At 43.9% G+C, this 15,329-nt stretch overlaps 1 protein-coding gene across 2 annotated transcripts in view; it reads right to left on the minus strand.

Moving 5' to 3' along the window:
* Positions 1 to 15,329, minus strand: part of LOC111872694 (noggin-1) — a 94,543-nt gene that overhangs the window by 61,104 nt on the left and 18,110 nt on the right. The window contains exon 1 of one of the 2 annotated variants that reach the window (XM_023866819.2): positions 1,920 to 2,032. The exons of the other annotated variant lie outside the window; for it this stretch is intronic. Coding sequence (XP_023722587.1) covers positions 1,920 to 1,925 — 6 coding nt within the window. The 5' untranslated portion in view covers positions 1,926 to 2,032. Of the gene's footprint in view, positions 1 to 1,919; positions 2,033 to 15,329 lie in introns of those variants that run through there. 2 annotated transcript variants of the gene reach the window in all.

Consider the following 15,329-nt stretch of genomic DNA (forward strand, 5'->3'; position numbering starts at 1 on the left):
TAACGACAACAAAATATGAACCACTATGATCTTAATAAAAGAAGGGATGAATCCGTTTTAAAATATCAGCTACACGGATATGGAACTGCACAGTATCTACTTATTTTTAGTGTTAAACACATGTTAATGAAAAGTGAATTCCCCCGTAATTAATTAATTAGGCACCACGCCAAGAAGTCTTACTAAGAAGTGGAGGTACAGCTCCACCATTCTTAACCTAGGCTCCAGAGCCGGTCTGGACGCTGTGGGAAAGAGAAGAACTTTTGCCCCATCCGAGAATCGAAACCCGACCGTCCAGCCAGTAGCCAGTCACCATACCGACTGAGCTGTCCCGGTTCCAAAAGTGATATCTGTGACTGGAATTGACAGTCATCAGCGTCATAGAAGATGGCTATATATAGCAGTCGAAACATGATGTTTCATTAACTAAAGAAATTTTATGTCCAGTGCGTGATTGTGATTATGGGACTAGTATGTAATAACAAATGAACAGCGCGTCACTGTTGCATGGCAACTGTCACAACAAAGTAAGGTGATAAATATTATCTACTCAAGATCGTATTTGTCCTAGGGCAAAGTGGATAGGGCATGTTGTAGGCATAAGGGAGAAGATAAAAGCATATAGGATTTTGGTCCGAAAGCCAGAAGGAAAGGGACCATTAGGAAGACCCATACGTAGACTAGAGGATAATACTAAAATTGATATTAAAGAAATAGAATGGACTGGATTGATCTAACTCAGAATAGGAACCAATGGAGGACTCTTGTGAACACGGTCATGAACCTTCGGGTTCCATAAAATATTGGGAAATTCTTGAGTAGCTGAGCAACTGTTGGCTTCTCAAGACGGACTGAGCCCCATAGAGTTAAATATTTAGTCTAGTAATAGAAAATATTATTAAGAACCGTTACGACATAACACTTCAACAACACAACTGAATAACATGTCAACCCATTGAACTAAAATTAATAAAATTTAAGCTGAATACATAAAATAGGCCTGCATGACTTTGTGACAGTTAAATATAAATATATATATAGCCAGTACAGCCTAAATCAGACCCCGTGGAGCTGACCCCTTCTTAAAAGATCTAATAATTACTGTACCATTCAAGAAATTGCCAATATTTTATGGAAACCGAGGGTTCATTACCGTGTTCACAACAGTCAGCCACCGGTTCTAATCACGAGTCAGAAGAATCCAGTCGAAATCTTCGCATCGTACTTCTAAGCACCACTTTAATATTATCCACCCATCCAAGTGTAGGTCATCCTCTTTCCTTTAGGTGTTTATAGCCAAACTTTATATGCACTTCCCTTCTCTTCATGCATGCTACATGTCCCGTTAGTCACATCTTTCTTGATTTTGTCAGGAGTGCAACTCATTATGCAAATTTCTCCAACCTCCAGCTATTCTTCTCAGTACCATGTGCTTAAGTACCATCACTCTGTGATCTTCCCTTGGTGTAACAAACCAAGGTTCACACCCATACACTACAAGATATATATATAGACTTACATGCATTTTCTTTTTTATAAATGTCATATGGTTAATACATTTTTATTTTCGCAACGAAAAAAATGTTCCAAGAACATCTAAGCAACGGAAAGCTTTAGTTTATTATTGGAACTGTTGGATGTAGTTTATTGATTTAGTTGATCTTTGAGGAATGTTTGACTGCCAATTAAGTTGGCCACTTTAACCGTGGGAAGATAAACAAACCCTGATCAAGGTTACGGGACCACGAACAATGATTCCATCACAGATGACCTTTGAACACCACTGCCTAGTTTTCTGTCGCATCTCGGAAGTCATTTCGAGCGAGTACATTACTCGTGACGTTTCTATACGTGTAATATGTCTTGATTTCGCCTCATAATCACAGAAATAACAAATCAGCCAGGATATACCTACATACCTGCATGAATATACCACGTGAGGACTGATACAATGCGAACACTTGTTACTGCACTTATAACACTGTGTGACTGCAGGCTTACCACTGCAGACGCACCGGACCAACTACCAAGAGAGCCAACCATCCGTCGACTCCCCGTATCGCCCCCACCCCCGCGGGGCCCCGCTTTACTCGAGGCTCCAGCGCGTCTGGCCCGACCCGATCAGGGGGGACTTCCAACATATTGTCTTTCTCTCTCTACACTCCATTCTCCAACTGTGACCAGCACAAATATCTTGTATATCCTCTGACTGCCCAATCACAAATCAAAAACACAACTCTATGGTTTATGTACAATGTTTCGTAAAGAATAAAGTGTTAAAAAAACCCTCATTATTGTGGCGTGTATACCAAGTGCTAGGCAACGGGTCGGTAAATGTATTCCCGCAACACAAGCGCTCAAAAATAGGACATGTATTACTAGGTAACGGTCCAGTAAACACGCATTCTTGACAACGGAACTGGCAGTAGCAGAAACGGCAAGAAAGGAATTAGACTGTGCCAAGAAGAACTCATGTGTGATCTGAAGTTACAGTGAGAATGGGATAAATCCGTTGCCAGGATACGGCTAGTAAAGACTGAGAATCCTAATGCGTGTGCAAATAGCGATAGCGCTGTAATTTCCTGTAGTCCCGAACTGTGTGAATGTATAAGGTGCAATAAATCCAATCCTATCCAAACCCCGTCTTATGAGTCACACCCTTACAAAAACAATAAAAAGCAAAACTCTGTGGTTTTAGTCTGAAAGTAAACTATACCGACCAACCGACCGTCTGTCGGCGAAGTTAGTGCCAACTTTAGCGGATAGAGGGTGCCGCGTGGTCAGCGCAACGAATCCCCACGGCCGTTAATTTAGGTTTTCTAGACCGGAGCCGCTACTTTTCAATTCAAGAAACTCCTCAGTTGTCCTCACGAGGCTGAGTGGACCCCGTTCCAGACCCGCTACTTCTCAGAAAATCTAGTATCGCCGGGAATCGAACCAGGGACCTTTGGAACTGTAGCCAGGAACTCTGACCTCTACACCACAGAGACTCTGGTCACACCCCTACACGTGACATTGCCCCGCTCGCATTTAAGCCCTCCGAAGTAATTTCTTTCTTCATGACGGATGGGATCTGTATTCATTCCCACTTATTTTCTGAAATTATGAACCTTATAGACAGTTGCTAGGATTCCTTGTACGGGGGATCAGCCCGTCGAAAGGCCGCTACATAAGTAGGGCAACATAAGAACAGAATAAATGCAGACATCCGTCTTTCGAATGGGATTCGAACCCAAGATCCCAGCGTTCGAGAGGGCGAAGACAGTTCATGCCACTCTGACCGGCGTCATCTTTTACTGATATGTACTTATTCTTTAATTTGCATGGCCAAACTTGAAAGTGCGACTTCTTGACATGATCACACACTATTGGTGTGCTACTTTGTCACTTTAATAAATGTCACTTCTACAACATGTTTCGACATCATATGACCATCATCAGGCAGATGCGTCTACGTAATTTCTGCACTCTATTGCATTTTCTATTTCGGTTATTATCCTATAAAATTCAAACAGTTTGTTAATAACTGGAATTAGTCGCCTTTAACGCCTCACAGGGCTACGGTGGAGGTATTCGACCCCGCCTCCACACGGGCCAAATGTAACTTAACTCACTCCTGAACTGAGTCTGAGTTTCATTTTACGACCGACGGTCAGTCGGCCAGTCTGTCTTGGCATAAAGCTCCCATATGGGGCTTGTGACCAGATCTTTATTATTTTTTGACAGATGCGGTCTTTTTTTTTTTTTGCGCCCTCTTTGACGAGAAGACGGGTCTGTCTTTTGTGTATGCTGCTGGTGCTTGCCAGTGCAGTCTTTCTTGGGCCCGAGTCCCTTGGTACTTGAGACTATATATTACTGTCTCAAATTTGAGACTTCCCTTTTCATCGCCCTGAACTCAGGAATCCACTGCCTTTTATAACTGCCACGAGGTCACCATCTCCAAAGGTTCAATTACTGTTCTTCATGTCTGCGTTGCCTTGGAAATCATATATTCAGTCCGAAGTAACCGTTTAGTTTTCTACGAGTTTACAACTTTCAGTTTCCGTATCCGTGGAAACCATATTTCATAATCACTTGGTTTCCATGAATCAATCTCTCCGTGACAACGTGTTTGGCCAATCGTTTCACTTCAGTTCCTTAATCTAAAACAGCCGGCAGGACTCCTTGGTCAGGGGATCAGTCCGTCACAAGGCTGCTACCTAACACAGACATCCATGTGTCGAGTGAGATTCGAACTCACGATCCCAGTGTTCGAGCAAGATAGGACATTTCATGCCTTAGACAGCGCGGCCACTATGATCGGTAGTTTTTTATATAAAAGGTAAAGTTATCTTTGTAACAGGTCGTGAAGGCCCATAGGGTTGTGAGATGTCGAGGTTCCCACATTTTCTCTAAACAATCGGCTCGCAGATGGCGGTAAATATGTCAGCCTTACGCGCCGGCGGCCCTTACCCCCCGGGAAGATTCCTGGTGTTCCTTTCTGTTAGAGGCTAAGTCGACCCCACAGCCATAATGCGGCTGGAAGGATTAGGTCAATTGAAGAAAATCGACCTCATCGGGACTCGAATCCGCGACTTTCTGTCTTGTATCATAGTGCCACATTTTTAGATAACAAGGGAAGATTCTGAAGTTTCTGAACCTGCCTCCAAAGCTTGATCAATTTTATGGGCGTTAATTACGTGTCTAATTTTTACATGAAATCTCGGAGCCTACAATCTCTCCGTACTCAAATCCACACGCTAATCTCCGAAACGTCGTACAGAGCATCAGAACGATGCATAATTCCTAGAAAATTTAACGTTGTATAAATATACCATCTCCACGCATTTGTAGATACGTTTCGGTACGTTTAGAAACAGCTGAATTCAATGTCATATCGTAATATACCCACCGCGTGGCGTTTCTTGGCTGTCCTTCCCTCACAAGGCCACGGTCCGCTGCCCTTAAGACTCATGTCACGAGCGTCAGAGGACGCTATGCTATGAGGTATCTGCATACGACGCACAAAGTCACATAGGGAAGATGGTTACGATCAGTTCTCATGTTTCATATTCCTAGCAACATGATGGAATTACATGAAATTTGGTACGTCATATATACGAGAGAGAGTGAGTAAATAGGTCACAAATTGATATAAAACTGAAAATTTGTGATAGTCGAACCTGAAAAAAGAACATTTCTTTCTCGACATATCTTCCACGAATATTGATACACCTGTCCCATCGTTTTATTTGTGCGTCGAAACCCGCAGCGTAGAATTCTTTCAAGTGTTACGTCAACCATTTCCGCACACCCGTCTCATCAACTGCGACTTTCGAACGTCGTTGAGAAAATTTCTTGACCCAGATGTGAACCGCTTTACGCGACAGACACTTCCCACCGTAAACAGGAAACATTTCTGTATGAATATCCTTTGCATTGAGTCCTTTTTGTCCACAAAAAAACGCACAACAGAACTCTGCTCTTCGGTAGTATACCCAAGCACGGTTGCCATTTTTACTACTGAAACCAGCCTCTGAACACGCGCATGTGAGTCTGAAATCTAGGCTGTCATGAAGCTCAACTGTGCTGCTACCTAGTGATATACATAGAAAACACATCACATTCATTACAGCTGTTTTACTTTCATATGAGGCCTGTATATTGACTCTCCCACGTACACTAAATACACTGCACACTGCTTCGCCTACAAACAATTCTCTCTTATAATCGGTAGGTTGAAGAGGCCGCGCCAAAGCTCAGGCGGTTAGTCACCGGTTTCCCATCGCAGCGGCCCGGGTTCGAGCATAGGTGAAGTCATATGGGATTTGTGGTGGACAATGTAGCACTGGGGCAGGTTTTATTCGAGTACTTCGGTTTACCCTACCAATTCTCATTCCACCGACTGCTCCACATTCATCATAATCTTATCATTCGGGGCTCGTACAACAGGCCAATTAGTGCCCGACGTACCAAGTGGACTCTCTCTCACCCCAAACCAAGAAACTAATCGGTAGGTTCCTAGTATGGATCTCAGCCTAGACACTGATTATCTTCACTGAGAATTCTCGTTGTTTTCCTCAGACCCTACAAGAAAATGTTGGGCTACCATCGCTTCCTTTCATATCCCTTAAAATTTATGTATCACGCTCCTATTTGACGCAATGTAGTCTCAGATAGTGACGTCGACGCTAATTAGCTCACTCCATGCAGCTGCGTCCTTCTTAAGAAGCTGCCAGTCGCTCAGCTACTGAAGAATTTACCAGTATTCTGTGGAAATCGAAGGTTCATTGCCGTGTTCACAAGATCCCCCCACTGGTCCCTATCCTGAACCAAATTAATCCAGTCTATTCCACCTTTTCCTATTTCTCTATCATCTAGGTCTAGGTCTTCTTGGTGTTCTCTTTCCTACTGGATTTCCCATCAGATCTTCTATACAGTCATATTGTCGACAATCCATGCTACATGTCCTGTCCATCTCCTCCTCCTTGACTTGATCATTATAATTATACTTGGAGAAGAGTACGAGTTATGAAGCTCCTCATTATGCAGTTTTCTCCAACTTCCTATTCTGTCCATCGTCAGCCCAAATGTTCTCCTCAGCACCCTGTTCTCAATTCATGAACAAAAAACAGTACATAAATAATAAGGTTAAACACACATTATTTTAACTATGATTTACTGTACTGAAATATATTGTCACATGCAGGGGGTTGTGCGTGATTAAAAAGAGAGGGTTTAGATTTGATGATTGGGATTTATTGACACATTATCCACAGTACTCGGAACTAGAGGCAATTACAGTGCCATCGCTGATCTACACTTTACAGTTCACCGTTAACACGCACTAGGATTCTTAGTCTTCACTAGTCGTATCCTGGCAACGGATTTATAAGAGTCTCACTGTCACTTAAAATCACGCATGAAGTCTTCTTGTCACAGCCTGATTCCTTTCTTGTCATTATTCTGCAGCTGTCAATTCCGAAGACTCGACTCAGTTCAATTCCTGTGCTCCCAAACTCATATCATGGCAGGGAGGCGTCTCGAAACTCGGCTTAACTCTTCTCAACTGAAATTTTCTTTATAACCACTTCGCAAGGACCACGCAGAAATCACAGCCTTTCTATTGTTGGGAAGGCGTGTTTACAGCGCCGTTTCATAGCAACGGAAGTTACACGATTGTTTGCGTATTCGTTGCCGTGGGAATGTGTTTACAGAGTTGTTGCCTAGCAATGAACGTCTATTCTGATTTTGCAATTCCAGGCATCTGGCGTCATGTCACAATATGTTTCGTAACATTAAAATTTGTAACGCTTTTTGCTCTCTTCAGAAGATGTCTGTAAGAAAATTAACTTATGACCATTACGTAGTTAGGAATTGCGGATTTAAATTAATCCTTGTGCAAAAAATGGTATTTGCTTGCGACACGAAATGTTACTTGAGCCGGTATAGTTCTGTCGGTATTGCGACTGACTACGGGCTGGATGACGGAGGGGTCGGAGTTCAAGTCCTGGTAAGGACAAGATTTTTCTCCTCTCCACGTCGTCTATACCGGTTCTGGGACCCTCCCCTTCTCCTATCTAGTGAGTACTGGAAGGCTTTTTCACCGGGAATAAAGCGACAGGGGCGTGAAGCTGACCACTAATCACCAACTAGTGCCGAGGAAAACAATACGTGGATCTATATATCAACTCCCCCATACGTATTCATGGCGTAGTGCTTAATTAGTTAAGCACAGTTACAATTTTACCTGACACCAAGAAAAACATATAATTTTATGACGTTCAGGTAAAGGTAAAATTGTCCCTCTGTTTAATTAATTAAACACCACGTCATGAAGACGTATGGGGGAGTGAAGTCATAGCTCCACTATTCTTGTCCTCGCCGATACTTATTGAATAGGAGGCTGGGTGTGCCCCAAAGCCGGTCTGGACGCTATGAGCAAGAGAAAAAATTGTGCCCTTGATAGGAGTCGGGGCCAACGCAGTAGCGTAGTTGGTTGAGACACTATGCTACAAGCCGGAAGGTCGTGGGTTCGATTCCCGATGAGGTCATTGGATTTTTCAATTGACCTAATCCTTCCATCCGCACTATAGCCTTGGAGTTGACTCAGCCTCTAACAGAAATGAGTACCAGGAATCTTCCTGGGACTAAAGGGCGGCCGGCGCGTAAGGCTGATAACCTTACCGCCATCTGTGAACCGATTGTCTAGAAGATGTGGAAGCCTCAACCTCTGACAATCCTATGGGCGTTCACGGCCTGTTACAGGGATAACTTTACTTTCAACTACTGTTAGGAGTCGAAGCATGATTGTCTAGCCCTTAGACCGTCGCTATGCCGACTGAGATATTCCGGCTTCTATTTCAATTGCGGAAAAATCAATAGTGTTCTGATAGTCTATCTATCCTTATTCCTGTTTCTCCCATTTGGAGCACAGGGCATCCGTGAAACGCATCGTTTCACTTGAATTTCTTAATCTTAGACAGTCGGTAGGACTCCTTGGACGGGGGATCAGCCCCTTCGCAAGAGGGCTACCTACACATAGAATAAACTCACACAGATATCCATGCCTTGAGTGGGATTCGAGCCCAGGAGCGAGCGAAGAATGTTCATGCCTTAGATTGCGTGACCATTGTGATCGGCTGTAATTTCGATCTAGAATATACAAATACAGCCCTCCAACGAATAGAAGGTGAGGCAAGTGATGGGTAGACTATACTACTGTTCATTTATCGTTGGTAATGGTAAGAGCAGACCGAATATCGCAGTGATGTTTTCAGCTTGTGCAATACACGAACAGTAATTGTCTCGCCTTCAGTTCGTTGAAGATGTGGGTTTATATTCACGTCAGTCTCTGTGGCTATTTGCATCTGGATGAAAGTCAAGCCAAACGTCCTCTAATAAACCCAGTACAAAATAAAATAAAATGCGAATCATGCCCCCGTCATCTGCATAATGGTCTGACTGAGTCTGCAATAATGTTATAAAATGTTCAATCTGATAGTAAAACTGACTGTATATGGGCCAGTCAGATCTTAAAATTATAATGAAGATAAAAAGCCTCAATTAAGAAATAAAATAAAATATAGTCAGCTAAAGAAATACCTACTGTTATATCACAAACAAACACGGAAACTCTGTGGCCTGTGGTTCGCTAGCGACCTATACCGACCGAGCGACAGCCGCTTGTCGGCGAAGTTAATGCCAACTTTAGCGGATAAAAGGTGTCGCATGGTCAGCACAACGGATCCCCCCGGCCGTTAATCTCGGTTTTATAGACCGGAGACGCTGTTTCCTTGAAACAGTTCCTCACTTATCCTCGCGAGTTTGTGTGGACCCCGTTCCAGATCCACTACCTCTCAGAAAATATGGTAGCGCCTGGAATAGAACCCGAGACCTCTGGATTTGTAGCCAGGATCTCAGACCACTAGACCACAGAGACAGTCACTCATTTTGTTTTCCTTGGCACTACAGCCCCAGTGGGCCTAGGCCTACCTCCATGAACTTCTCCGTTCACTTCGGTTTTTCTAGATCTTACACATTCGGTAGGACTCCTTGGGCGGGTGACGGTCACTCATACTCCTATGATAATAAAATATATGTAACGTGAATGCGGAGAAAATTACTTCATGCATTGTTAGAATAATAGAACTGGCAGGAATGGGATGGACAGGGATCGAACGATGAGTTCAGTAGGTGAGAAACGTATACAAAAGAGGCTGTCACTGCTATATCACAAAAAAAAAAAAAAAGACGTTAGCTACGCCACCGTGATCACAATGTTTTGCAACGCGTCGTGTAGACGGGAATTTTGACGTTCTTATTGGAGGATTAAAAAAGTAAAATTTATCCCTGTGCTCAACGAATTAAGCAATGGCGTATTGGGGAGTGGATGTATAGGTCCACATTTTCTTGACCTCGGTACTAGCTGGAAATGAGTGGTTAGCTTCACGCCTCGGCCTCTTTACCGCCAGTACCCATTGGATAGGAAGTAGGGTGGACCCCAGAACCGGACCACTTGGGGAACAGAAAATTCTTGACCCTACCAGGACTCGAACTCCGGCCCCTCGGTCGTCCTGCCGTAGCCAGTCGTTATACCGACTGAGCTATTGCAGAGTACCGATAGATTTGATGACTGGGTGTACTGGCATTTCTTTACAATCACAATCAATCTTGACCGCCGAGTCCTCTTTCCATTCTGTTTCTCGTTCTACGACTTCCTGCAAACGACCTTCATTGTCCCCTATAAACCTCCGGCGCTGACAACAGAAAGCACATTGAGAAAACCGTTTCCTAGCAAATCCTCTCTTCTTATAGAAACGGCAATTCTTCTATTGTTGCCTTCATTATCTGGAGAATATGTTTAATGAACGTTGCTCAGCAATAGACTGTTCCAGCTGGTCGTCCCGGAAACGTGTTTTAACAAGACGTTGTCTAGCAATGGACTATTCCATCACAATATTTACCGACCTTGCGAGAAAAAGTACTGTATCTTCATGCAACTCCTCTACCCTGAAGGTAGATGAAGAAGCGTTCTTGGTGTGAAAATGGAGACATGTTCTTCCGAAATTGCTGTAAACATGTACCAGACTACACGACGTCACATCATAGAAGGCAGTAACATTCACAGCGGCGCGAGAAACTCGTACTTCCGATGATTATTCTGAACTTCCCACCAAGAGTGCTGGCTTCTGGGATGTAATGTCTTGAAGTCCGGCAGAGGTTCACTGAAGTTTCGAAGGAATATTCTGCCTCCATCTTCAGGATTAAAAATAAGCAAATCAAGTAACCAGAGGGAAGGAGGCAAAGTTTTGCCTGAAGATGGAGACTAGGTTTTTTTATTGGTAGTGGGGTGGGACTAAGTCCCTTGTACTGCGGCCAATTCTGGCCTATTGTACCAGCCCCAGATGATAGGTGAGGGTGATTGTGTAGCAATTGGTGGAATGAATATTGGCAGGGGAAACCGAAGTACTCGGAGAAAACCTGCCCCAGCGCCATTTTGTCCACCACAAATCCAACATGACCAGACCAGGGATCGAACCCGGGCCGCCCCGGGGGGAAGCCAGCGACTAACTGCTTGAGCTCTGGCGCGGCCTAGACTGTATGTTCCTCCATATCGTCGGTAAACTTCTACCAGACATCACGGTGTTACAACCCAGTCACCGCGGTGAGAACGTCGGGTCTCAGTTTTCTAATTAGGCAGCTTAGTTGAACCGACCCGTGGCAAGAAGTTAGAAGAGATGGATGTTAGTCGTTGCACGGTTGTGACGTCACGCAAAACGTGGTAATAAAAGTGTTTGGAGGGGTGGGGGGTTCTTCTTCTGTGTTGCAGAGGCATAACCTGTCGATTCTGTGCTCTAGTCACGGCCGGCAGACCAGACCGGACAAGAGCCTTTGGAGATACCAGCAACCACCAGCAAAAGCAAGACTTGTTTGAATTCGTCCCTCACCCCCTCCACATTCGCTCTCCAAAATGTGCATGTCATCAGGTAACTGGCAATGTCCTCACCTGGAGATACGATCCCAACTTCCAAACAAAAAGGTCTGGGAAGATCTGACGATGTATATTGATAGAGAGGACTTGAGGTTCTCACAGTGCTGGTTATGAACAGCTTTGCCTTCTGGTTATGACGCTGGTGCCATCTCCTTTCGCGCTTATTCTGCGACCATGAAGATGGAGGCGACATATTCCTCCGAAACGTAGGTCGAATTTTAACGAACTACATGGCGTTAAATCCGATAAGATATAACTCTTTCATATTGATACAATATGTTTCATCTTCCCTTCGATAAACTGAATCTATCATAGTCAGGTGTAAATCTACCGATCTATGGGTGTACAACCCTTTTTGTTTGACCTTGGCCTCTGTTTCAGTTTCTTAATCCTATACACCAGTGTTTCTCAACTTACTTAAGCCCAAGGACCAGTAAAATGGCTGAAAAAATTCTACGGACCACTAAGTAATGTAGGCATATTTTTTTTAAACCTATGTGGTATTACCAACATTTGGGACATACTGTACCATTTATAGCATAATAATCTAAGAGCATGTTTTCAATACATATGGAAACAGTTAATTAAATTGGAAGTAAACTATTAAAAATGAATCATCTGAACAAAGTTTTAAGTTTTATTAAACAATTAAAAAATATTATATAATTAATTTTTTACTTGCTTATTTAATTTTAATTTGTTTTGGTTGGATAATGTTAAATTTAATTTAATTTATGTCTGCTTGCTGACCACCTGTCCCATCATCGCGGACCACAGGTTGATAAACGCTGCTATACACAGTCGGTATGACTCCTTGGACGGGGGATCAGCCCGTCTCTAGGCCGCTACCTACACACAAGGCAACACAAACATCCATGCCCTGAGTGGGATTCGAACCCACAATCCCAGCTTACGAGGGAGCGAAGACAGTTCATGCCTTAGACCACGCGGCCACTGTGATCGGCATTCAGGCGTAAGTCCCCATCGAGGTACATCTGGTTTATTTCTCATATTACTAATATCCTGATGTGTTTCGGGTTTGTAACACCACAGTTAGGGTGTGCACGCATTGAAAGGAACTGCAATTCATACACATAAAAGGAAGGATTTAAAACCAGAGTCATACATATCTAAAAGTAAAGGTAAAGTTGACCCAGTGCTTAACTGGTTAAACACTAAGCCATGAAGACATATGAAGGAGTGGATGTATAAATCCACATTTTCTTAACTTCGGCACTATTTGTGGTGAGTGATCAGCTTCACGCCCCGGCCGCTTTAGCACCGGTAAAGAGCCCCCGGTACCCATTTCATAGGGGGTTGTTGGGTGGACCCCAGAACCGGTCTGACGACGTGGAGGAAACAAAATTCTTGACCTTACCGGGACACTTAACTCCAACCCGTAGGCAGTCGCTATACCGACTACGCAATTCCGGCTCCTGTCAGAGATATCTACAAAATATTAAAACTGTTATTATGTATATTTGTGAATTTTATAAAAAATATTGATTTCAATATTTTGTATAAATTTATGACTCCAATTTTTAAATACCATACTTGTTTTTATATATGTCAGTTGTAAAATCTCAGCAGGAAAATAAACCGGATATACTCTGATGGTGATTTACAGCTTACGGCAATGTGTTTTTGGAGAGAAACATCAAAAATTTGTTAAACATTTCTTTTTATTGCTAGTGAGGTGGGACTAAGTTCCTTGTACCGCGGCCCATTGTACCAGCCCCATATGATAGGTGAGGGTGATTGTGGAGCAATTGGTGGAATGAAGATTGGCAGGGGAAACAGAAGTACTCGGAGAAAACTTGCCCCAGCGCCACTTTGTCCACCCCAAATCCCACTTGACCAGACCCGGGATCGAACCCAGGCCGCCGCGGTGGGAAGCTAGCGACTAACCGCTTGAGCTATGGTGTGGCCTTTGTTAAACGTTTGTTTAAGCCTTTAATACATATAGTGGTCGCCCTACAGTATTCACGACAGAACACATTTTTGCAGAGCTTTATTTCTTATATTGTCACTTATAGAACCATCGCTAGGCAACGGCTCTATAAACACATTCCATCGTGACAGATTCTGGGTGGAAACTCGGTTGCTAGGTCAAAACTCCGAGGCCTGTAGTCCGTAAACGAACTATACCGAACGAGCGACCGCCGCTTCTCGGCGAAGTTAGTGCCAACTTTAGCGGATAGAGGTGTCGCGTGGTCAGCGCAACGGATCCCTACGGGCGTTAATCTCGGTTTTCTAGACAGCAGCAGCTGTTTTTTTAAATCACTCCTCAATTATCATCACGAGACTGAGTGGGCCCCGTTTCAGACCCACTAATTCTCAGAAAATCTAGTTGCGCCGGAAATCGAAACGGTGACCTCTGGATCTGTAGCCAAGAGCTCTGACTACTAGACCACAGAGGCGGTCTATAAGCCAGCCGTACACGTGAAAATATGACACGTTTTATTCTTTTTTGAAATATTATGTTTTGTCAAAAATCCGACTGTGGGGAGGGGGGGGGGAGTAGATGTCTGTCCCTTCTCCGCCGGTGCCCATGTCTATAGAGTTCGTCCAGAATAACTGAATAAAACCATGAACCTGAGACTGTACAGCCGACTACTCGATGGATAATCCAACAAGGGTCATCTCGCTTTACTCGTGATGTAACTCGACCGGAGTAAACATGAAGAGGATGCGTCCTTCCTCGAAACGTCACACGTAATGGAATCCAAAGCATGCAAATGGGGCATCGCTGTCTCACGACAAGCAGGCGGTAAACAAGTGAGACACTGCCTCTCACACAGAGTAGCTGCACCAGCTGCAACTGACGCTAACACAGCTGACAGTTGCATGCCTACCGGCGCATTTTTCATATTGCACCAACAAACAGACGCAGAAATTACTGTCTGCGTATTAATGCGCTCAGTGCAAGGATGTCGAACCAGGGGATATCAGCTGACAGTGCCCACATCTGCAGCCATTTTACAAAACTGAGAAGGTGCAATACGTACGCATGCGCAAACGGTCTCCACACGCGTTCTTTACTGCGTGGTATTCTGAATTTGCATTCGAGTTTATGTGCACAGGCCTCTGTGGTCTAGGGGCCAGAGTTCCTGGATACAGATCCAGAGATCACGGGTTCGATTTCCTGCGCTACCAGATTTTCTGAGAAGTAGTGGGTCTGGAACGGTGTCCACTCATCCTCGTGAGGATAACTAAGGAGCTACGTGAATGGAAAAATACCGGTTCTAGAAAACTGAAATTACCGGCCGTGGAGAGTCGTTGCGCTGAACACGCGACACCCCCTATATGCTAAAGTTGGCAGTAACTTCGCCGACAAGTGGTGGTCGCTTTGTCGGTATAGTTCGCTTGCGGACTACAGGCCATGGAGTTAATTTTTTATGTTTACATATTCTAATGCTAAGATATGGGGTTTTGTGTGGGGGCGAAACATGGTCTCTGACATTAAGGGAGGAACAGGGTGCTGAGGAAAATATCTGGACTGAAGAGGGATGAAATAATAGGAAGTTAGAGAAAATTACGTAATGAGAAGCCTCATAACTTTTACTCTTCACCAAATATAAACGAACCAAGTCAAGGAAAATGAGATGGGCAGGGCATGTAGTACGCATGGGACAGGGTATTTGTGGGAAAGCCAAAAGAAGAGAGACCATCAAGAATATGTAGACGTAGATGGGAGGATAATAATAAAATATACCATAAAGAAATAGGTTGGGGTGGTTTGGGCTGGTGTTGGACGCGGTGTTTTCTATGCTGTCCGTTTGATATCATATAATATGAACTGAAGGAAGGTATAGATGAATGGCTCCAAGTTCTTGTTTGGCATAAATGGTACGTG

The sequence above is a fragment of the Cryptotermes secundus genome, unplaced genomic scaffold, assembly GCF_002891405.2.
Source record: "Cryptotermes secundus unplaced genomic scaffold, Csec_1.0 scaffold143, whole genome shotgun sequence".
Lineage (NCBI taxonomy): Eukaryota > Metazoa > Arthropoda > Insecta > Blattodea > Kalotermitidae > Cryptotermes > Cryptotermes secundus.